General features: G+C 40.7%; 1 protein-coding gene across 6 annotated transcripts in view; it reads left to right on the top strand.

Moving 5' to 3' along the window:
• Positions 1–24,222, top strand: part of MARK3 (microtubule affinity regulating kinase 3) — a 108,197-nt gene that overhangs the window by 10,568 nt on the left and 73,407 nt on the right. For all 6 annotated transcript variants that reach the window (XM_060095584.1, XM_060095582.1, XM_060095583.1 and 3 more), the window contains exon 2: positions 9,164–9,355. In XM_060095584.1, the coding sequence (XP_059951567.1) occupies positions 9,164–9,355 (192 nt within the window). The remainder of the gene's footprint in view (positions 1–9,163; positions 9,356–24,222) is intronic.

The raw sequence follows: 24,222 nt of genomic DNA, 5'->3' as shown, positions 1-24,222 counted from the left end.
ACACGTATAAAGTGCTTGGCCCAGTCTGCTCCATATAATGGGGGTTCTTCAAATGTTAATTCCCCTTTGAGATAGCTTTTGTAGTGTTATTCTAGAAAACTGGATAATCTAAACTCTTTGGTTTAGTATTCAAAGTTCTTGACCCACTTCTCTAGCTTGTTTTTTTTTTTTTTTTTTTTAACTGTTCACCTATATAAACTTAACACTACAGCCAAACAATTCTCCTTGGCTGTCTATTCATCTAGCAGTTTCACGCTGCTGGTTGCCAGGTCCTGTGTACTAAGAATACAGAGATGAGATAATTCTTACCCTCAAGGAGCTCATTGTCAAGTACTTTAGTGTAGGAATTAACAAGCTAAGCAAGGGGATGCAAGACAGAGAAGTACCAGCCTAGTCAAGAACATAAAGGTAAGAAATTGCGAGCAATCATGATGTCAAGGAACTAAAGCCATTTTTTTTTCAGTGTTAGTGGCATATGAAAGAGTTGTGAGAGATGAAACTGGCTAGACTTGAAGGTTAAGAGAGGTTCCCTCCCACCCCCAATCCCCCCAAGCTTTTTTTTTTTTTTTTTTTTTTGCGGTATGCAGGCCTCTCACTGTTGTGGCCTCCCCCGTTGCGGAGCGCAGGCTCCGGACGCGCAGGCTCAGCGGCCATGGCTCACGGGCCCAGCCGCTCCGCGGCATATGGGATCCTCCCAGACCGGGGCACGAACCCGTATCCCCTGCATCGGCAGGCGGACTCTCAACCACTTGCGCCACCAGGGAGGCCCCCCCCCCAAGCTTTTTAAGCTCTCCTTGTGCTGGTGCCTGGCTTGAAATGGCCTTCATCTTTCATTAGAACTCTACTACTTGTCCATCAAAGTCTCCATCCCTTTTTTTCCTTCGTCTCGCCCAAATGTGATCATACTCTCTGAGTGCTTAGAGCTTCATTGTCCAGCACATGTGGCTACTGAGCACTTGAAATGTGGCTAGTCTGAATTAAGATGTCTTGTGAGTATAAAATATATACTAGATTTCAAAGACAGTATGAAAAAAGGAATGTAAATCTTACTCTTTCTATATTATGTGTTGAAACATTTGGGAATATATTGGGTTAAATAAACTTATTAAAATTAACCTATTTTCATGTTTTTTTAAAAACTTATGTTATTTATATATATATTTTTGGCTGCATTGGGTCTTCGTTGCTGCGCGCGGGCTTTTCTCTAGTTGTGGCGAGCAGGGGCTACTCTTCGTTGCAGGGCGCGGGCTTCTCATTGCGGTGGCTTCTCTTGTTGTAGAACACGGGCTCTAGGCGCGTGGGCTTCAGTAGTTGTGGCTCTTGGGCTCTAGAGCGCAGGCTCAGTAGTTGTGGCACACAGGCTTAGTTGTTCCGCGGCATGTAGGATCTTCCCGGACCAGGGCTCGAACCCGTGTCCCCTGCATTGGCAGGAGGATTCTTAACCAGTGCACCACCAGGGAAGCCCTTTTTATGTTTTTTTAATGTTGCTACTGGAAAACTGCAAATTTCTTGCATAGCTCACGAATCTATTGGATGGAGCTTGGAGTATTCACTCTCTGATTTTCTCATGGGGTGGAGATTGCCCCTTGTTTCAGTTACTGTTCCCCGTGTGAGCTCCCCAGCTAGATTATGAGTGTTAAAAGTTTGACACCATACTTTTCTATCTCTTTTATCCCCTTATAGTACCTGCTACTTAGTAAGTGCTTAGCATATAATTAACTGGTCAGAAGCTACCAAGTCAAAGTTTTTAGCCACAATTTATTTGTGCCTTATTCTTCTGAGGATTGGTCAAGTAAATTATTTTTCAGTTTATTTCATAATAGATAGTTCACTTGCTATGCCAATAATAAGTGTTTTATTACAAGTGAAACCAATTTGAATTTATGCATATGAACAATAATAGTTCCCCTTCCCTATTATTCATATTTTTGGAAACATTTTCATAAACGCAGCTGCAAAAGTCGTATCTTTGATCTGAACAGTGTGAGGCTGTTCTCTTGCTTATTTATTCCTGTTAATACCTATATGTCACTTTCCTTATCCTTCCAACAGGTTACTGTTCTAACATTTTAATATATTGTCATGCGTGTACATGTACGTGTTCTTAGAAGTGTATGTTTCGTACTTTGTGTAAATATTGCATAGTCTCATCTGTGCGTCGAATCTGTTGCTTCTAACTGCTGCATAGCACTCTGTGGTATGAGTCCTACCACATTTTACCTACTTGCTGGGGTAGACTACCTGCCCCCTCCCCCCCTCCCCCCATGCAATGCAGCAATGAATATCTTCATACATGTCCCCTTGTGGAGCTGTGTAAGAATTTCTTGGGGATGTGTAGCTAGGAGTGGACCTCCTGGGTCACAGGAGATGTCAGATAGTGCCAGGTTGCTCTTCTGGATGGCTCTGTCAGCCCACACTCCCGCCAGTAGTGCACAGGGGTTTTTGTCTCCTTGGTTCCTCCAACATTTAGAATTATCCAGCTTTCTAATTTTTTTTGCCAGCCTACTAAAGTAGTTTAATATGCTGCTTCATTATTAACTTGCGTTTCTCTATGGTTTTTAGTATGTCTGTATATTCCTTGGCTCTGGGGGCCTTCTGTAAATTGCTGCTTTTCCTTTGTCCCTTTTTCTATTTGGTTGTTGTTTATTTCTTGTAGATTCTTAGGTGTTCCTTGATTTTCTAGATATTAATCTGATGTAGGTTTTAGACATTGCATGTATCTTCTGTCATCTTTCTATAAGACCCTTATTGGACAGAAATTCTTAATTTTGGTGTAACCAACGTTTGCCTTATGTTTGTGCTTTTGAAGTTTTGCTTAAATGCCTGGCTCACAAGGATATATTCTCTCACATTTCACATTAACCTTTTATCATTTTACTTGTCACATGTAGGTTTTTTAATCCCTCTAGATTAAAAGGGAGCCTGCCTTTTGTGTATGGACTTAGGTAGGGATCTAGTTTTATTTTTCTCTGTAGACTGATAAAGTGAACCAGTTTTCCCACTGCTATCCACTCAATGGTCCATCCTTTCCCCACTGGTTTATAGGACTGCTTTCATTGTATCTTATGTTCCCATACATTCATGCCTTTTAGCTTTGTATTTTGTTGCATTGGTCTGTTTTTCTGTTGTGCCGATACCCTACAGGTTTTCTTTTCTTTAAAAATTACCGTGGCTTTGTAATATATGTAATCTACGTACCTTTATATGTATCTGTCTGTTGAACTTTTTATTTTAAAATAATTTTAGACTTAAAATTGCAAGATTAGTACAGAGTTCATGTATACTTTTCACTCAGGTTCCCCTGATGTTAACACTTAGATAACCATGGTGCAGTTATGAAAACCAGAAAGTTAACATTGGTCTGATACCGTTAATGATGACTGCAGAACTAATTTGAATTGTCACCAGTTTTTCTCCAGGGTTCTTTTTCTGTTCTAAGTTCCAATCAAAGATCCCACAATTTAAGTTTGTCTGATGCTTTCTCAAAATTAGACTAAGGTTATATAGTTTTGGCAAGGATGCCACAGAAAAGGTGTTGTGTCCCTCTCAGCGCATGCTTTTAGAGGGTGCAATGAAAGAGATACATCTTGTTACTGGTTTTAACCTTGATCACTTTTCATTTCTGAACTTTTTTTTTTAACTTCTTTTTCAAGGCTGACCTGGCAGCCATGAAATATTCGTCCATGTACACTTTAGAGTAAGTTTAAGATTACTCATAAATTACTGGCTGGAAATTTTAATTCATATTGCATTGAACTTATTGATTAATTTGGGTAGATTGTATAATATTATCTATCTAAGAGTATAGAATTCCCATTTACTCAGAGTATCTTTTATGTCTTTTATTAAAAATTTAAAGCTTTCTCCAGAGAGCTCTTATATATTCTTAATTAAGTTACTTTCTACCTACTTTTTAGTTTTTATTGCTATGATGAATACTTATTTTTAGTTAAATTTTGTGGTAGGTTACTACTGGTGTAAGGAACTGTAGTTATAGGTTGATCTTGCACCTTGCCAAGCTCTCTCTTGAGTTCTAGTGGTATTTCCAATTCTTTTGGTTTGCAGTTAGATCATATCATCTACGGATAACGACACTTTTTTCTCTCCGAGTTTTTTTTTTTTTTTTAATTTATCTATTTTATTTATTTATTTTTGGCTGCGTTGGGTCTTCATTGCTGTGCGCGGGCTTTCTCTAGTTGCGGCGAGCGAGGGCTGTTCTTTGTTGCGGTGCATGGGCTTCTCACTGCAGTGGCTTCTCTTGTTGCGGAGCACAGGTTCTAGGCGCACAGCCTTCAGTAGTTGCGGTGCGTGGGCTCAGTAGTTGTGGCTCGTGGGCTCTAGAGCATAGGCTCAGTAGTTGTGGCGCATGGACTTCACTGCTCCGCGGCATGTGGGATCTTCCTGGACCGGGGCACAAAACCGCGTCCCCTGCATCGGCAGGCGGACTCTCAACCACTGCGCCACCAGGGAAGCCCACTGCCTAATTTTTAGTAGCACTGCCCATATTCTAGTTTTCATGGTGGATAAAGTGGCTCAGGTCAATTCCTTGAGATGGAGAAGGATCAGGACTTCTTTAATCTTTTTTCTTTTTTTTTTATTTGGCTGCATTGGGTCTTTGTTGTTGTGCGCAGGGTTACTCTAGTTGCGGCGAGCAGGGGCTACTCTTCGTTGCGGTGCACAGCCTTCTCATTGCGGTGGCTTCTCTTGTTACGGAGCACGGGCTCTAGGCGCGCCGGCTTCAGTAGTTGTGGCACATGGGCTTAGTTGCTCCGCGGCATGTGGGATATTCCTGGACCAGAGCTCACACCTGTGTCCCCTGCATTGTCAGGTGGATTTTTCACCACTGCGCCACCAGGGAAGTCCCTGGACTCCTTTAATCTTTGAGATTAAACAGCTCTGAGTGCCTGTTGTGTGTTTAGTGCTGCCACAAAAAGTGGCTACTATTATGTAACTTTTTTTTTTTTTTTTGGTCCTCAGGTTGTTTATTGTCACCTTAGGGAGGAAAAAAAAATTCATGCATGAAGTAATTGGCTAATAGTACAAGAATTCAAAATTATTTGTTAAAATGCTAGGAAATTTTTTCTTCTTTAGGGCCACTGATGGATGCATGGGAAAAATAAAATGAAGGCCAAGAAATGCAATTTAATTTGCTTCTGTTTGAGATAATTTTTTAAACACATTAGATTTAAAAATTTCAGGACTTTATGTATCAAACTATACAAAGTTCAGTAACTGTTGGAATTTAACAAACATCAGATATTTCAGTCTATGAGTTTACACTCTTACGAGGAAGTACAGGTTTCTTTTGGGTTTGTATTATGATTATTTATTTGCATAACGGTGTATTAGGTTAGGCTAGGTTATGCTGTGGTAACGTACATGACCAAAATCTTAGTGTCTTAACACAGTTTAAAAAAACTGTCAACTTCATTGACTCCATGAAGAGTGATCTCCATTTCCAGGCCATTTGGTCCTGTGACCCTCCATCTTTGGACAGTGCTCTGGGTTCAGGAGAGAAAACCACAGGGCTGGGGTCAAGCACTGGCAATAAATGCTTCAGCATGGAAATGACATGTCACTTTCACTCATATCTCATTGGCCAGTCTTAGGCACATGGCTATTGTGAACCTCAAGTGAGGGGTGTGAGTTTCTCTGGGAAGTCAGTGTATTGTGGTGGATAATTGTCTACAACAAAGTAGCCAAATAGAGATAGATACAAGCAGAGTTACATCCAGAGCCCAAAGGAAAAGAAATTCTGATGGGCTGCAGGGAGAGTCATGAAGGCTTCATAAAGATGGTGACAAATGACTCAAACATAAGGGAATGAGTAGGATTTTCTTAGGTTTGAAGAGAAGGAAGGGCGCTCAAACTGAGGGAGGATCGTGCTAAAGAATAGTGGATGATGTAGCGGGAGAGGAGGAATGGATTACATCACAGAGGGTCTTGAATTCATTTAACATTCATTCAGCAACAATGTATTGCACAGCTACTATGTGCCAGGCACTGTTACAGTTTCTGGGAATACCTGATAAGGAACAAAACAGGCAAAGATCTCTGTGTTCTCCTGCAGGTTACATGCTAGTGGATGTAGTGCTAAGGAGTTAGTTTTTATTATAAGTAGATTGGAGAGTATGCAAAGGTATAAACTAGATGCCTGTGAATTTTAAGTTTCTGATATTTCTCTTTTACATGCAGAAGACAGTTGATTTGCATAAAAGTTAATATTTTGTCTGTTTAACTGTACCTCACTCTGTAAAACTTAATACATGAAGGGCTGAATTTATAAAACATATAAATTAGAAAGTGTATGTTTGCATTTATTTTTTATTTATTTTTTTTTTTGCGGTATGCGGGCCTCTCACTGTTGCGGCCTCCCCCGTTGCGGAGCACAGGCTCCGGACGCGCAGGCTCCGGACGCGCAGGCTCAGCGGCCATGGCTCACGGGCCCAGCCGCCCCGCGGCACATGGGATTCTCCCAGACCGGGGCACGAACCCGTATCCCCTGCATCGGCAGGCGGACTCTCAACCACTTGCGCCACCAGGGAGGCCCTATGTTTGCATTTAAAGAGCTTTTTTGACCAAAATTTTGGATAGCAGTATAATTTTAAAAACTATATTTTCATTGCATAAATAGTAAAACCACTTGACATATACCTCATGGGAACAGGGACTTTGTTTTATGCACTGCTGTTTCTAACACTCAAAACAGTGCCCAGCTCATATTTATATAATATCTATTATACAGGGCTTCCCTGGTGGTGCAGTGGTTAAGAATCTGCCTGCCAGTGCAGGGGACACGGGTTCGAGCCCTGGTCCGGGAAGATCCCACACGCTGTGGAGCGACTAAGCCTGTGCACCACAACTACTGAGCCCGTGTGCCACAACTACTGAAGTCCCCACACCTAGCCTGTGCTCCGCAACAAGAGAAGCCACCGCAATGAGAAGCCTGCGCAGCACAACAAAGAGTAGCCCCCACTCGCTGCAACCAGAGAAAAGCCCGCGTGCAGCAACAAAGACCCAATACAGCCAAAAATAAAAAATAATTAATTAATTAATTAATTAAATTTATTTTTAAAAGTCTATTATACCTTACCATTTGATAAATATTTGAATGAATGAATAGAAGAAAGAAATTTGGGAGATAAAAATTTCCCGTAATTTAACCATGTGAATGTTACAGTGATCAGTATTTTGATATCATTTATTTAGTCATTCCAGTATTTATTAAGTACCTGTTATATGCCAACTGCTAAGATCTAAGGAACAATAAATTACTGTCCGTTTTTATGAAACTTACATCTAGTTTGGAAATAAACATAATGGTTATCAAAATTTTTTAAAAACTGTACTCCAGCTGATGTATAAAAATTTGCGTTACAATATACCTATTTTGTGTAACGCCTTAGTGTAATAACTTAGTTGTTATTTTAGTTTTTTCTTTAATCAAGTCCTTGTTTATAATAGGCTATGTTTTAAAATAATTTTTTTAAATTTATTTATTTTATTTATTTTTGACTGCATTGGGTCTTTGTTACTGTGCACGGTTTTTCTCTAGTTGCAGCGAGTGGAGGCTGTTCTTTGTTGTGGCATGCGGGCTTCTCGTTGCGGTGGCTTCTCTTGTGGAGCACAGGCTCTAGGCGTATGGCCTTCAGTAGTTGTGGCACACAGGCTCAGTAGTTGTGGCACACGGGCTTAGTTGTTCCGTGGCATGTGGGATCTTCCCGGACCAGGGCTCAAACCCATGTCCCCCGCACTGGCAGGCGGATTCGTAACCACTGAACCACCAGGGGAGACCCTATAATAGGCTATTTTATAACTAGGAAATTAGAATCTTTTTGTTATAGGAACAAAGTTGTTTAGATTTGTAACCAGTTTGTAAAAGTGTGTTTAACCTAAAGTATACATTTGCGGTAAAAAACATAGCAATTGTTTGCAATGCAGTATTATGTGAAAATTGAATAAAACAGAAGAGAACCTATCCCAAAACCTGGTACATGAGGGACAGAGATTTACTTAGAGGAATATGAAAAAGTAGATAGAAATTAACGTGGACATTCTGAAAAGGACATCGTTTGAGGACTTAAGTTGATGGCACAAATTCTTAAGCTTTTACTGTAAAATACTTGTTTTTCCTTTTTCCTTGATATGAGTGTGTTACAAAGTGTAGTTTCTTATGTTTATCACCTAGAATCAGGCTTGTTTTGACCTATAGGTAGAGAGAGAGAGAGCATGAGAAACAAGGGACATTTTCCTGCACAAAAAGTTGGAAAAGAGAAAAGAATGAAAGAGGTTGAAAGTGTCTTTGTAGTGTCGTGAGAGTGAGAGGCCTTCCTTGAGCAGGAAGGAGTTAGCAACCATGAAAAGTAGGCAGTGGGGCATGGCATCCTTTGGGCACTAGGGGAAAGAGGAAGCACTAGGCAGCTGGCTGCTTGTACGTACAGAATCGTACACATCAGGATTTGTATCTCTCGTACCTTTATATTTAATATGGTTACAGGCATATATGATTTGTTTTACCTTTATGGAGTATATTGAGTACTGTATTCATCTCTTCAACAAATATTTGTCAGGGACTACAGAGTCTGGCTGTGTCTTTAAACACATTGTTTTAAATTATTGTTAGCAGCATAGTTTAGAAAGAAGTTGGGAATCTAGGTTCTCTTTGACTTTTTCACTAGTGATGTGGCAGTGAATAAATCTCAGGGTATCCTCATCTGGTGAATGGTGATATTAGCTGTTCTGCCTGCATCACAGGGTGTGTTAAGGATAATATGTGCTGGTACATTTAATAGCATATGAAAAAGTCAAGTTCTTTTTTTAAAAATTTTTATTGGAGTATAGTTGTTTTACAGTGGAAAAGTTAAGCTCTTTACGACTGTAAGGCAGTCCTGTTTCTCTTATTTTATGTTACAGCCACATATAGAAAATATCTCCTTTCTTTCTGAACACCCAGTTGAATTTCAACACTTGGTATTTCTCTTCTCAGCATTTTCTTGTTTTCCTCATAAATTTATATCAGGTGGGCAAATCCCTTTGAAGTGCCACATGTATTGGGATTAAAATTAAAGCAGTGATGTTTTGTTTCTTCAACTAGAGGCTCTTAAAACTTGTCAAGTACCGTGGGTCTCTCGTTTCCTAATGTTTGTTGTATGTTTTATTATAGCACACGTCACATGGAGACGGGCGGCAAGAAGTTACCTCTCGCACTGGGCGCTCTGGAGCACGGTGTAGAAACTCTGTAGCTTCCTGTGCAGATGAACAACCTCACATCGGAAACTACAGACTGTTGAAAACAATCGGCAAGGGGAATTTTGCAAAAGTGAAATTGGCAAGACACATCCTTACAGGCAGAGAGGTAAATACAAATTATGCTTTATTTCTGTTAGTACACTTGCTCTGTTTAGTTCCATGTGAGAGAAAGAGAAAAAGAATGTATATATTTGGGCTAATTAAACATTTTTTTAAGAACAAGAAGCTTATGTATTAATTATGTGGGAGTTCTTTTGCTTTCTCATTTCTTTAAATGTTATAAAGATTATATTGAGTTTGAATAACCTTCTGCATTTAAAAAGAGGTAGTGTTCTTTTTCAGTGGTAAATGTATACCTACCACCACAGTAAAAATTCTTAACTTCATTATAAGCTCATGGTGCTTGAAAAAATCAATAGTGTTGTCTGTTTTTATAGATTTATCCTCAAGAAGTTTTGTCATCTCCCCAAATATTTTTCTCATAGCTTATGTTTGATAGGTTATTGTGCAGCGAGGCACATGCTTTCCTAATTTTTGTGATACTGGCTTTCTACTCAACCACATGCCATATTTATTAAAAACACTTCCATTAAAACTGCTACTAGGGGGACTTCCCTGGTGGTCCAGTGGTTGAGAATATGCCTGCCAATGCAGGGGACATGGGTTCAATTCCTGGTTCGGGAAGATACCACATGCCGCAGAGCAACTAAGCCCGTGGGCCACAACTACTGAGCCTGCGCTGTGGAGCCCACGGGACACAACTACTGAAGCCTGTGTGCCTAGAACCCGTGCTCAGCAGCAAGAGAACTCACCGCAATTAGAGGCCTGCACACCACAATGAAGAGTAGCCCCTGCTCACGGCAAGTAGGTAAAGCCTGCGCACAGCAACGAAGACCCAACGCAGCCAAAAATTAAAAAATAATAAAAATAAGTTAATTAAAAAAAAAAAAACTGCTACTAGGGACTTCCCTGGTGGTCCAGTGGGTAAGGCTCTGCTCTCCCAGTGCAGGGGGCCTGGGTTCGGTCCCTGGTCAGGGAACTAGATCCTGCATGCGTGCCACGACTAAGAGTCCGCAAGATGGGACTGAAGGATCCCACATCCTGCAGTGAAGATCCTGCCTGCCGCACCTAAGACCTGGCACAGCCAAAATAAATAGATAATAAAATAACTAATAGGGACTTCCCTGGTGGTGCGGTGGTTAAGAATCCGCCTGCCAGTGCAAGGGGACACAGGTTTGATCCCAGGTCCAGGAAGATCCCACATGCCACGGAGCAACTAAGCCCGTGCTCCACAGCTACTGAGCCTGCGTTCTAGAGCCCGTGAGCCACAACTACTGAGCCCACGTGCCACAACTACTGAAGCCTGCGCGCCTAGAGCCCGTGCTCTGCAACAAGAGAAGCCACCACAATGAGAAGCCCATGCACCGCAATAAAGAGTAGCCTCTGCTTGCCGTAACTAGAGAAAGGTCTTAGTGCAGCACCTAAGACCCAACGCAGCCAAAAAAATCATAATAATAATTAATAAATAAATATTTTTTTACGCAACTGCTACTAAACTCCCTCCTCACATTCTACTTATGCAGTACAGAACTGTTCTGCCTTTTTTAAATTTTTGACATCATTTATTGCATTTGGATCTTTGTACCTGCAGTTCCTTTGCCTAAAATACACTTCACCCTTTTGTATCGGAGTCACTTATTCTGGAAAGTAGTCATTGACAGACTCCCTTTCCCCAGGCATGGGATTCATGTTAAAAATCCTGATACTTTACTTAGATAGCATGTTTTACTATTACAATTACATAAACAATTACGTTTTACTATTACAATTACAATTATGTTGGAATTGATTATTTACCTGTCTTCCCCCTCTAGTCTATAGGGTAGACATCAGTACTTAATCATGTTTGGCACATGTTAAGTACTTAATAAATATTTATTGAATGAATTTAATGTTACTTTTGAAGGAAGCTTTATAAAAAAATGCTTCCCATGTACCAAAGCCTCCTGATATGTGTGCCAAGGTGGTATTACAGATGTGCCATGGTACTGATGCCTGCAGCCCACCATGCTGAGGACTGCTGGAGCAGGACCCACCCTGGGTTTGCTACAATTTGCCCTACAAATATTCCGATTTTCTGTGTGTGCTGGGACCTGAAGAAGGTTGGGGAGCATTGGTCTATGCTAACTGGAGTCTTAAGTAAAGACTGTAACTAAAAACTTGCCTCTTCACATTTCATCTCAATTTTAGTGACAGTTCCCTGGTTAAGACTCCTGGTTGTAGAGATGCCTGGACTGCTTTTGGAATCAGTAAATAGCATGAGTGGGTGTAGGTTTCTTTGCTGCCCTTGATCAAAAATTTTTGAAATAAGGAACAAAACCTCTGAGTTTATTTCCCCCACCAATCTCGAGTGGTTACTCGGCCAGTTTCCTTACATAGGTGGAGATGGTGGGTTAAAAGAGGAGTGGGACAGACAGACGCTCTCCCCTTTTACATAACATGTGTGCTGGAGTGTGGCTTACCATGTTTATATCTAGTAAGTTCTCTCTCCAGAAATGACTTGAATCTGACTAGATAGTGGGTAAATTAAAACACTTTTTTAAAAATTTGAAATAAACAATTTTATTCTTTTTTCCCCCTATTGTAGGTCTTACCCAGAATCATATAAAATGTAAACATTATAGAAATTCATTATGTAGAAAATAAAATTCCTTAAACTTTCTCTCCTCAAAGAGGATCATTTTCAGCACAGTAACTTTTTGTTTATTTTAACCAAAAGGGACTCATGGGACTTAATGGTAATTTTTCTTAGCAACATACTTGATCACTTCTGGATCTTAGTGCTCATAGATCTGATGTTATGTTTAATGGAACGTCATCTTCCAGTGTGTGCTGGCGCCATAGTTCACCCCCGTTGGTAGGCATTGGGTAGTTTCTGATTTTTTTGCTATTACAAACGTCTGCAGTGAACGTTCTTTAACATAACTTTCTGTGCTCTTTTTAAGAGTGTTTCTGTAGGATAAATTCCTAGAAGTGTGGAGGTCCTGGGTCAGAGGGGATGAATATTTGATACTGTAAATAGGTACTGCTAAATTGGTTTTGAGAGAACATTGTACTGTTTCATTAGCCCTACCGGAATGAGTGAGAGTGCCCATTTTTCTACACCCTTGCTAATATCGTAGATAATTTTTGTCTATCAGATGAGCAATAAATGGTATTTTTTTAAAAAGATTGCTTTTTCCTGATAAATACTTAGATTGATGATATTTTCGTATATTTGTGTCATTTTTATTTTCTTTTTAAAATAAGTTTCCTGTTGTATATCCTGTATCCATTTTTCTTTTCTCTTTTAAATCTTAGTGATTTAAACCTTTTATGTGTTTCAGACATCAGTCTGATCTGTCTGGGTTTCATGTCTTGGTGAGAAAGGTTTACTTCTAAGATTTTTTAAATTGATTCTGTTTTTTCTTTAAATACTCCTGTGGCTGGCATCTGAATGTTTAATTCATTTGGTATGTATTTTGGGGGATTAGTATGAGGTGTAGGGTTCTAATTTTTTTTCCCCTGTGTGCATTACTGCTCGTCCCAGATCATCTGTTCTCTCCCCACTGTTTATTAAATTCCCTTTTTGTTTCTCTGATTTAATTTATTTAGTTTTGTGCCCATATCATGGTGTTTTTAGTACTGCACCTTTTGATTGTACATTTTGATTTTTTTGGAGTAGGTTAAGTCCCCTGCTGATTATTCTTATTTTTTAAAAATTTCATTGCTCTTTTTTGCAATTTACTCTGTCAGCTGAATTTTATTTCATTCCATTTCATTCCATTTCATTATTTTGGTGGCACCATACAGCTTGCGGGATCATACTTCACCGACTAGGGATTGAACCCAGGCCACAGCAGTGACAGTGCTGAGTGGTAACCACTGGACTTCCAGGGAACACCCAGTCAGATGAATTTTAGAAATAAGATGCCATGTTCTAAAAACAGCCTTACTGGAATTTTGACTAGATTAATTTTGATGAAATTAATTGAATTTATAAGCTGATTTGGGAGGCAGTTTGCTGTTTTAATGATACCAAGTGTTTCTATCCAGGCTTATGAAGTGTGTCTCAATTTTGTTTTCAAGGTTCATAATTTTCTTCATCTGGGTTTTGCATAGTTCTTGTTATGTTCATTCCAAAGTGTTTTATAATTTTTGTTGCTGTTGTGAATGGGGTTTATGAATATATGGGAAGGCTACCAAATTTGCATAACATCTTGTATCTGAGCACCTTTTGAACTTACTCTCATTTTGGATACCAAAATTAAGCAAGTTTATGTTATTTTTTAAATTATATATCATTTTTTCTTTTGATGTACAGTTCTATGAATTTTAACACATTTATAGATTGATGTTACCAGTACCGTAATCAAGATACAGAATAGTCCCATTACCTCAGAAAATTCCCTTGTGGTCCCTTTATGGTTGCTCCCTCCCCCATCATAACCTCCTGCAACCACCTGTCTATTCTTCATCCTCATAATTTTGTTTCTTTCAAGTCTGTCAAGTAAATGAGATCATACAGTATATCTTCTCTAATGCTTTTGAGATTGATCCAGGTTGTTGCATATAGTATTCTTAGTTCTTTTTTATTGCTGAGTAGTATTCCACTGTATCACTGGACCACAGTTTGTATCCACTCCTCCACTAAAGGACATTTGAGTTGTTTCCATGTTTGGCAATTATGAATAGAACTGCTATAAACATTCCTGTACAGGTTTCTGTGTGAACATACATTTTTATTTCTCTAAGATAATTAACCCAGGAGTGGGATTGCTGGGTCATATGGTAAAAAACTGAAGTTTTTCTAGAAAGTTGGTTTTATTACAGGTTTATTATAGTATAATATTCCTAATAGAAACTTAAAACTCTAGTCTAGTTATTATTTTTATCACTTGGTACTGTTCTCAGCCCACTAGAGACTAAAGTTTTTCCATCAGCATTCTCTTGCCCTTTTATGGGAATGGGATGTATCTTTCCTATTGAGGTAGTAAGACCACTAAAGAAAACCCAGAGTGCTCCAGAAAGTGGTGTTGGTGCTTCAGAGATGTAATTCATTCTGAGTCAGTAGGAGATAAAGAGTTACTATATGTTATGGTAAGAGACAGTTTTAATTGCTGTCATTGGGATAAGACTAACAATGTAGTAGGATTATACAGTGGAAAGAATTCCCTGAAAGAAGAGAGTGGGGATAATCTATATCATGCACTTACGTTACAAGGACATTGTGAACATAAAAGATACTCAAGAAAATTTATGTGATGGAAGAATGGCGTTTTTACTGAACAGACAAATTAGTTTTTGTGGGGTTTTTTTGTTTTGTTTGTCTGTTTTGTGGGGGGTGGGGTGCTCACCGCACGACTTTTTGGGATCTTAGTTCCCTGGTCAGGGATTGAATCCAGGCCCTTGGCAGTGAGAGCACCACATCCTAACCACTGGACCTCCAGGGAACTCCTGTAACAGACAAATTAGATTAATGAATTATAACCAAGAGAACGTCTTACATCTAGTGAACAGTTTCTAATCAAGTCTTTAAATAGAATGATTGTGGTAGAAGTCCACTGTAGATGAGACCTATCTCTCTAGGATGATTCTTAATTTTTAGACCAGAAAAACACCCAAATCCTTATTTTATATATATTTAAAAATACAGGCACCAGTCATAAAATTCATCTGTTTTAACTCTTTGATGAAAATGCTACCTATTGTCATAGAAGCAGCTATCCCATATTTGGGATTTGGGGATGTTAGTTCCATCTGCTGTCTTGGTTTTGGCTAGCTTTTCACAGCTGAAGATTATTTTGGTTTTTGAAATATTGTTTGTTTTAATGTTACAGTTTTCTTTCAAGTCAAGTTTTTCTTTCAAGTTCATTTTTCCCCTTAGTTATTTTCATAGGCCCCCAGGGATCTCTCCCCTAACGTGAACTACAGGAGAACTCGCTTGTATCTGTCATTTGGTACTTAATTGAGACTGTTTTTTTACTGCCTTAAAAAATTATTTTCCAAAGTAATACATGTGTATAGCTTAAAAAGTCAAATAATGCTAAAAAGCTTCTAACTAAAATCAGACTTCCTTTGCCTCCTCTTTATCATTCAGTACCATTAATCAAAGGCTCCTACTTTCAGTTTTCTAGGCTTGGTTATCTCCTGATTTATAATTGTAGATATCACTGACTTTCTCCTTATGGAAGATGGATATAGCTTTCTTATGATTCACTTCCACATCTACTTTGCTTTCCTCAGCCTTTCTATTGCAATGATATATTTGGTTAAAGTTAGGTTTTTTTTTTAACTTAGTCAAGCTATGTAAATGTTGTTCGGTATTGGACCACAATAATTTATTTTCTTATATAATTTTTTATTTTGTCTAGAATTAATTGTTGCCTCAAGTTTTGTGTTTTTTTTTTTAAACTTTCTCATGGTTCTGTGTATTTCCTGCAAATTGATCCAACATATCTTTCAAATACCTTGCAGTACCGATGCATATGATGTAACATATTAGTTCAAGAGAGAATAGGTGGGTAGAGGTTAAAAACAGCAAGATAGTGCTTTCAAGGCACAGATGAATGGGGTAGTGGCTACAGGGAGATATCAGGCCAAGATATTTTTTAAAAGATGGGCAAGAGATTCCCTGGTGGCACAGTGGTTGAGAGTCCGCCTGCCGATGCAGGGGACACGGGTTCGTGCCCTGGTCTGGGAAGATCCCACATGCCGCGGAGCGGCTGGGCCTGTGAGCCATGGCTGCTGAGCCTGCGCGTCCAGAGCCTGTGCTCCGCAACGGGAGAGGCCACAACAGTGAGAGGCCCGCATACCGCAAAAAAAAAAAAAAAAAGATGGGCAAAATACCAACATGTTTGTCTGCTAGTGGGAATAATTTAAGAGAAAGGGTAAAAATGGTGCTTTGAGGAGAGGTGCTGGAATGGGTGAGAGGGGGTGGTAGAGGTATTGTCTTTGGATAACATGGACAGTCCTTACTTAGAAGTAGGAGGAAAATAGAGGGTACTGTGCCAATATTCTGCAGATGAGTGGTTCTGTATGAGGGTGGGAGCTTGAGAAGTTTTCTTTTCATTGCAGCTCTTTTTTCAGTAAAATAGAAAGCAAGATTAGCAACTAAGAATGTGACTGTCAAGGAGATGGGAGATACTAGAGATCTGAGCAAGTTACAGTAATTAACAGGTTAGTAGGAGAGTGAATGGACTGAGAAATATAGTAGAATTACCAGGCAGCCTTAACGCTTCCCTGAGGTTACTGGTCATGGATTTAAAGCGGGAATAGACAGCCTGGCTATAATTTACTGTCCAGCAACATTCACTTAACCAGACACAGGCAGACACATTTGTAGATGGTTGGGATTTGTTATAGTAAGTGTAGTGAGATGGAAACAGAGCAAGGGCATTGATTTGGAATACCCAAGGGAGTGATTTCAATTAAAGACAATAGATTTAAGTAGGAAGTAAGTACTTGAGGGAGAAGGCAGACCATAAGAAGGTGGTGGGATCGATGGCTGTGGATCCCGGTGAGTTCAGATAGTTATTGGGATTCTAGAGTGGGTGGGTGGGAAAGGTAAGAGGAGGTGGTTAGAGAGTGGGAAACTCAAGATTAAGATCATAGTGGGTTTTCCGATATTGGTAGTTCCAAAGTCTAGAGTATAACAGTGTAAATGGCTTTCCCCCCCTCCTTTCTAGCAGCTTTTTAGACTCTTCTCATTTATCCGTGCTGTTGAGAAATTTCACAGTGAAGTGCCAAGGAGTGGGTTTGGTCTTCTTTCTTTGTTCCTGGTGCTCATTGAACCCTTTCAATATGAACATTCTTATCTTTCAGTTCTGGAGAATTGTCTCATTTTATTACTTAAAAATCATCATTCTAGAATTCTTTTTTTTTTTTGGCTGTGCCATGTGGTTTACAGGATCCTAGATCCCTGACTAGGGATTGAACCTGGGCCCTGGCAGTGAAAGTGCCAAGTCCTAACCACTGGACTGCCAGGGAATTCCCAAGAGCCTTGATTATTTTATTTTATTTACTTATTTATTTATCTACCTATCTATCTATCTATCTGTCTTGGTTTTCTGTCTCTGTTTCTATTTTACTTTCTGAGTGATGTCTTTAACTTTATCTTCCAATCTTTTGTTTGTATGCCGGCCTCTCCCGTTGCGGAGCACAGGCTCCAGACACGCAGGCTCAACGGCCACGGCCCACGGGCCCAGCCGCTCCGCGGCATGCGGGAATCTTCCCAGACCGGGGCACGAACCCGTATCCCCTGCATTGGCAGGCGGACTCTCAACCACTGCGCCACCAGGGAAGCCCATTGTAGCCATTTTTAAGTGCAGCTCAATGTCAATGGCATTAAGTACATTTGCAGTGTTTGCAACCATCACTATCCATCTTCGGAACAGATATAGTCAATCCCATTATTCACAAATTCCATACTTGCAAATTCACATACTACAAATTATTTGTAATCCCAAATATCAGTACTAGCTGTGCTTTTGCAGTCTTTTTCGGACATGCACAGAGCAGTAAAAAGTTTGAATTGCTTAATGTGCATTTCCCCAGCTGAGCCCCAACAAGGTGACACTCTACCTTCTTTCAGCCTTCATACTATAAACAGATGCCCTTTTTGTGGTTATTTAGTACACATTTTCCACATTTTTGTGCATTTTGTTGGCGATTTTGTTGTTTAAAATGGCCCCCAACTGTAGGGCTGAGGTATTAGCCAGTGTTCCTAAGTGCAAGGCTTTGACGTGCCTTACAGAGAAAATACATTTGTTAGGTAAGCTTCATTCAGGCATGAGTTAGATAGTGCTGTTCAGTGTTAATGAATCAATAATGTATAGTAAATGAGGTATCCTTAAACAGAAACACACATAAAACAAGATTATGTATTGATCAGTTGATGAAAATCTTATGACCAGGGGCTCACAGGAGTCTTAACTCTTCCCCCCTAGGAACAGTGGTTCAGTATTCACTAGTTCAGTGTTCAGAGTGACTTCATAGAATTGTAATTACCGTGAATAACGTGAATCAACTGTCCTTTTTTTTCTGAAGGAGGAGAGTTATTGTTACTGGTGTTTTCCCCTAACAACAGATATACCCCTAACAACAGATACACGGGAAGGGGTATTAGAAAAGGGTATAGGCTTTCCTCAGATGTCTGATTCCCGAAAACGTTTTTAAGAGTGGAGAAATAAGCAGCACATTGAGAGCTCTCTACGTGAGGTGTGTGGAAGGTGCTGCTCAGGTGCCTGGCTTGGCTTCACAGTGGCTGGGAGGAAAGTTGGCCTTTCGCTGGGACCTTCCGTATTCAAGGCACTGAGTTATTTTCTCTGGTCAGTACTAAGTTCTTCCCGGATTGCACCCTTCTTAGAGCATACTCTAGGCTTGTATGTGCCCTGCTCTGGGTGTCTCTGATTTTTGTCCCCCAGAAATTATTTAAGTCACTTGTCTGCTGATGCCACCTCTCCCATTCTCTTTGCCATTCTTTGTCATTTTGTCTTTATTGTTTAATTGGACTATCAGGTGGAAGAAGAGAGAACACATGTGATTAGTATGCCATCTTTAACTGAATGTCCTCATTATGGGTATGGAGGTGCTTTTCATTGTTATTTTTATTCAAGTTAATTATATATTATACAGTTTAGAGAGTCAAGGCTTTTTTTTTCTTTTGTTATGTGTTCCCCCCACACACAATTTCCTAATCTCCTAAGATGGCCACTTTCAGTCTTTTTAACTGATTCTTTAGGTTTTACTTTCATATCTTTTAATAGCATGTTTTATTCTTAATTATTTTTTCAGTTTTAGGCATCATTATCTATTGACTTCACTATGATTTTTTAAAGTCATCACTGACTTTTAAAAATTAACTCCTTATTGATACATAGCACACATCCAGAAAAAGTGTAAACATTTGCTTAACCATGACCCAGGGCAAAAATATACCATGACTTGGGCTTCCCTGGTGGCGCAGTGGTTGAAAGTCCGCCTGCCGATGCAGGGGACACGGGTTCATGCCCCGGTCCGGGAAGATCCCACATGCCGCGGAGCGGCTGGGCCCGTGAGCCATGGCTGCTGAGCCTGCGCGTCCGGAGCCTGTGCTCCGCGGCGGGAGAGGCCACAACAGTGAGAGGCCCGCGTACCGCAAAAAAAAAAATTAAAAAATTAAAAAATATACCATAACTTGAACCCCAGAAGTCCTCCTTTTTACCTCCTTCTAATCATTTCACTGTCCTTCCTTCCCAAGATAACCACTATCCTGACTTCTGAAACACCATATTCTGTTTTTTTCTCTTAAAATTTTTCTAGTGGAATCATACAGTGTTTATTATTTTGTGTCTGCCTCTTTTACTCCACCCTGTGCTTGTGCCATTCACCCATTTTGTTTGTATTGTTAGGTTTTAATTTGAAGTTTTATTTTGTAGGGAGCTGTTATAGTTGATAGGCTTGTTCTCCGTTGCTGTAGACTGAATTGTGTCCCCCAGAATTTAGATGTTAAAGCCTGTTTGGAGGTAGGGCCTTTGTGGAAATAATTAGGTTAAATTAGGTCATAAGGGTAGGCCCCTGATCTGATAGGATTAGTGTCCTTATAAGAAGAGACACCAGAGAGCTTGCTTGCTTTCTTCCACTTGTAAGGACCCAGTGAGAAGGTGGGCATCTGCAAGCCAAGAGGAGCTGCCCGTGCTGGCACCCCAATCTCTGACTTCCAGCTTCCCAAACTGTGAGAAAATAAATTTCTGCTCTTTAAGCTGCCCAGTCTGTGGTATTTTTTGTTTTGACAGCCTGAGCTGACTAATTTACCGTTCTTCTGGATTATTGTGTCCTCTTAAAGGACTTGGGATCTTTTTTCTGCCTGCTCTTGTAGATGCTGGTGGTTGTAGATGCTTTAACACCAGTCAGGGGCAGGGTGTAAGGATCTTTTGACCAGTAGTTAATTAACAGGAAGTGGAAGATAAGGATTTTTCCTCCAGTGAGTATTTGCTGCAGGTTTGTTGGACTCTTGATTTGAGGAATGTGGGGCGGGGGGGGGAAGCCCTTCTCATGTGTGAGCTCTCTTTATTCCTATTTTGTAATTTTCCACTTTGCTTTAGGCGTCAGAGTGAATAAATGGAATTTCCCAGAATTTTACACAAGTGCCAGGGACACTCCTGTTTCCTTGCCTAGTGAATTCCCTTGGCTTTTGCTGTGCATGCATGCACGCACACACACACATATGCACACGCACACACACACGCCCTCCACAACCTTGGGAATGAGTCAGTGGTCTTCTCTCCAGTCTGCATCTTTCTGAGGCACCTAGTGATGCCCCACAGTTACCTCCTCTTTTGGTGACCTCGAGGTCTGAGCTCTTCTCCAGGCTCCAGCTCTGGGCCAAGGTTATTTTGGTAGTTGAGTCATCCCAGCAAGGGAACTGGAAGGAAGAGGGGATTAGGAGCTTCCCCCTCAGTTTTCATTGCCACACATACACACATCATGTTAAATGATAATGTTTCACTCTGAGGACACTTGCTTTTGATAAAATGACTCTCTTCTACAGTTTGATTTAGCTGAATGCAACACATTTTTTTTTTCTGTTTTTGCTTTAGATACTTGTTGAACAGCAGTACTTGAAAATGAAAATGTATAATAACAAAATCAGAATAGAATCTTTAGAAGGTGGATTTTGAGCAGAACCAGAAGAAACTAGTGATCAAGGGGCCTGTCATGAGAATAGAAACAAAGTCTCAGAAGATCAGAGGAAAGAGGAACTGGAAAGGCAGCATTTTTGATGGATTTGGCCATGAGAATGAGGAAGAAAACAGAACTGTGGCCAGAACAGTGTTATTGAAGGGGTTTCTTTGGAAATCCCTTTGGGAGATGGAAATCCCTTGGATCTTTAGGAGATCCAAGTATACCACATAAAATTACTTATGAAAGTAAAGTTTGAAGAAAATTGATTCATTCAACTTTAAATTATTTTTTTCCTTTTTGGCCACGCCACACAGCTTGCAGGATCTTAGTTCCCCGACCAGGAATCGAACCTGTGCACCGTTCAGTGGAAAGGCAGAGTCCTAACCACTGGACTGCCAGGGAGTTCCCTCAGCTTTAAAATAATGGAATTTTAAAACCACATTGGTATTTGTTAAAACACGAGAAACCCTGTTTCTTCACTGTTTTGTCTCCATCTCTGATGTGTGTGTGGTTACTAATGTGAGTATTCAAGGCCTCAGATCACCCCAGTAAGTGTTTATTGAATGCTTCTTGTGTACAGGTAGTGCTCTAGGGCTATAACAGGATGTCTTCTCCCCGATTGAGTTATGCACAAGGTGGTCATTGTTTGCATATTCCAGCAGCCAGTATTTCCTTTAGATTTATTTACTATAGTTTCCATCAAGACTTATATTTTCCAAATATAGAATCAGAATTTTGATTTTGCTTTTTGCAAGCACACACACTCATTAACTCTCCCCTCCTCCACCAATTCTGATTTTTTTCCTCCCCCAGTCAGGGGTGAAGGGGTGGTGGGTTCCTTGCATTTCAGGGTCAGACTCACTGGATGCCTTGCTGCAGTGTTTCCCTTTCTTTAGCTCCTTAGGAGGTTAATAGGTTCATAGGAAGTAATCAAATGGCCTGGGCAGGTGGAGGCTTTAAACCAAGTTAATCAGTTTAAAAAAAAAAAAAAAAACGTTAATATGAATAGTGCAGCAGTTCTTGAAGTAGGGATGTGGACCCCTGGAGGTTTTCTGAGACCATTTTAGGGGGTCTGCAAAATCAAAACTGTTTTGGTAATACTATTTAAGACATTATTTGCTTCTTCCATTCTTTCTCACGAGCGTACAGTAGAATTTTCCAGAAGTATGTGACGTGTGATATCATAACAGATTGACTACAGGAGGACATAAGAGTATTTCATTAAAATGTTATTTATATTAACACTAATAGACTTTTTTTTTTTATTTTTATTTTTTTTTTCTTTTTGCGGTATGTGGGCCTCTCACTGTTGTGGCCTCTCCCGTTGCGGAGCACAGGCTCCGGATGCGCAGGCCCAGCGGCCATGGCTCATGGGCCCAGCCGCTCCGCGGCATATGGGATCCTCCCAGACCGGGGCACGAACCCGTATCCCCTGCATCGGCAGGCGGACTCTTAACCACTTGCGCCACCAGGGAGGCCCTAATAGACTTTTTTTTTACAATTTTTTTTATTGTGATAAAATACATATAACAAAATGTATTATCTTAACTGTTTTAAAGTGTATATTTCAGTGGTATTAAATACATCCATAATGCTGTGCCGCCATCACCACCATTCATCTCTAGAACTCTACATCTTATAAAACTGAAACTCTACACCCATTAAATTTCCCCTCCCCCCTCCCCCCAGCCCCTGGCAACCACCATTCTACTTTCTGTCGCTATGCTTTTGAATACTCTGGGGACCTCATAAGAGTGGAAGCATGCAGTATTTGTGTTTTTGTGACTGGCTTATTTCACTTAGCATAGTGTCCTCAAGGTTCATCCATGTTATAGCAGGTACCAGAATTTCCTTCCTTTATAAGACTGAATAATATTCCATCTTATGGATGTGCCACGTTAACCTTTTCCATTAATCCCTTGATGACCTTTTTTATTTGGCCATGCTACGTGGCTTGTGGGATCTTAGTTCCCTGACCAGAGGTTGAAGCTGTGCCCCCTGCAGTGGAAGTGTGGAGTCCTAACCACTGGACCTCCAGGGAAGTCCCCCTTGATGATCTCCTGAGTTGCTTCCACATCTTAGCTACTATGAATAATGCTGCTATGAACATGGATGCACAAATAGCTTTTTAAATCCTTGCTTTTGGGCTTACCTGGTGGCGCAGTGGTTAAGAATCCGCCTGCCAGTGCAGGGGGGGACACGGGTTCGAGCCCTGGTCGGGGAAGATACCACATGCCACAGAGCAACTAAGCCCATGGGCCACAACTACTGAGCCTGCGCTCTAGAGCCCGCGAGCCACAACTACTGAGGCCGCATGCCACAACTACTGAAGCCTGCACGCCTAGAGCCTGTGCTCCACAACAAGAGAAGCCACCTCTGTGAGAAGCCCACGCACCGCAACGAAGAGTAGCCCCCAGTCACCACAACTAGAGAAAGCCTGCGGCGCAGCAGCAAAGACCCAACACAGCCAAAAATCAATCAGTCAATCAATCTATCCGTCCATCCATCCTTGCTTTCAGTTCTGGGTACATACCCAGAAGTGGAATTACTGGATCATCTGGTAATTCTATTCTTAATTTTTTGAGGAACTCTGTACTTTTTTTCTTTTTAACAGTGGCTGTACCATTTTATACAGTCCTACCAACAGTGCACAAGGGTTCCAGTTTCTCCACATCCTCACAAAGGCTTATTATTTTCTGGGGGGTTTTGGCAGTAAGCCATCCTGATGGGTGTGGAGTGGTATTTCCTAGTTTTGATTTGCATTTTTCTAATGATGAGGGATGTTGAATGTCTTTTTTATGTGCTTATTGACCATTTGTATAACTTCTTTGGAGAAACATCTCAAGTCCTTTGCCCTTTTTTTTTGCGGTACGCAGGCCTTTCACTGTTGTGGCCTCTCCCATTGCGGAGCACAGGCTCCGGGCACACAGGCTCAGTGGCCATGGCTCACGGGCCCAGCCGCTCCGCGGCATATGGGATCTTCCCGGACCAGGGCACGAACCTGTGTCCCCTGCCTTGGCAGGCGGACTCACAACCACTGCGCCACCAGGGAAGCCCCTTTGCCCATTTTTAAATCAGGTTTTTGTTGAGTTTTCAGAGTTCTCTGTATATTCTGGATATTAATCCCTTATCACATATGTAATTTGCAAATATTCGCATTCTGTGGGTTGCCTTTTTACTCTGTTGATAACATCTTTTTTGGGTTCTCGGGCCTCTCGCTGTTGTGGCCTCTCCTGTTGCGGAGCACAGGCTTCGGACGCGCAGGCTCAG

Source organism: Mesoplodon densirostris, chromosome 4 (genome assembly GCF_025265405.1).
Source record: "Mesoplodon densirostris isolate mMesDen1 chromosome 4, mMesDen1 primary haplotype, whole genome shotgun sequence".
In the NCBI taxonomy this organism is placed as follows: domain Eukaryota; kingdom Metazoa; phylum Chordata; class Mammalia; order Artiodactyla; family Ziphiidae; genus Mesoplodon; species Mesoplodon densirostris.
This window is presented reverse-complemented; position numbering and strand designations above follow the sequence as displayed.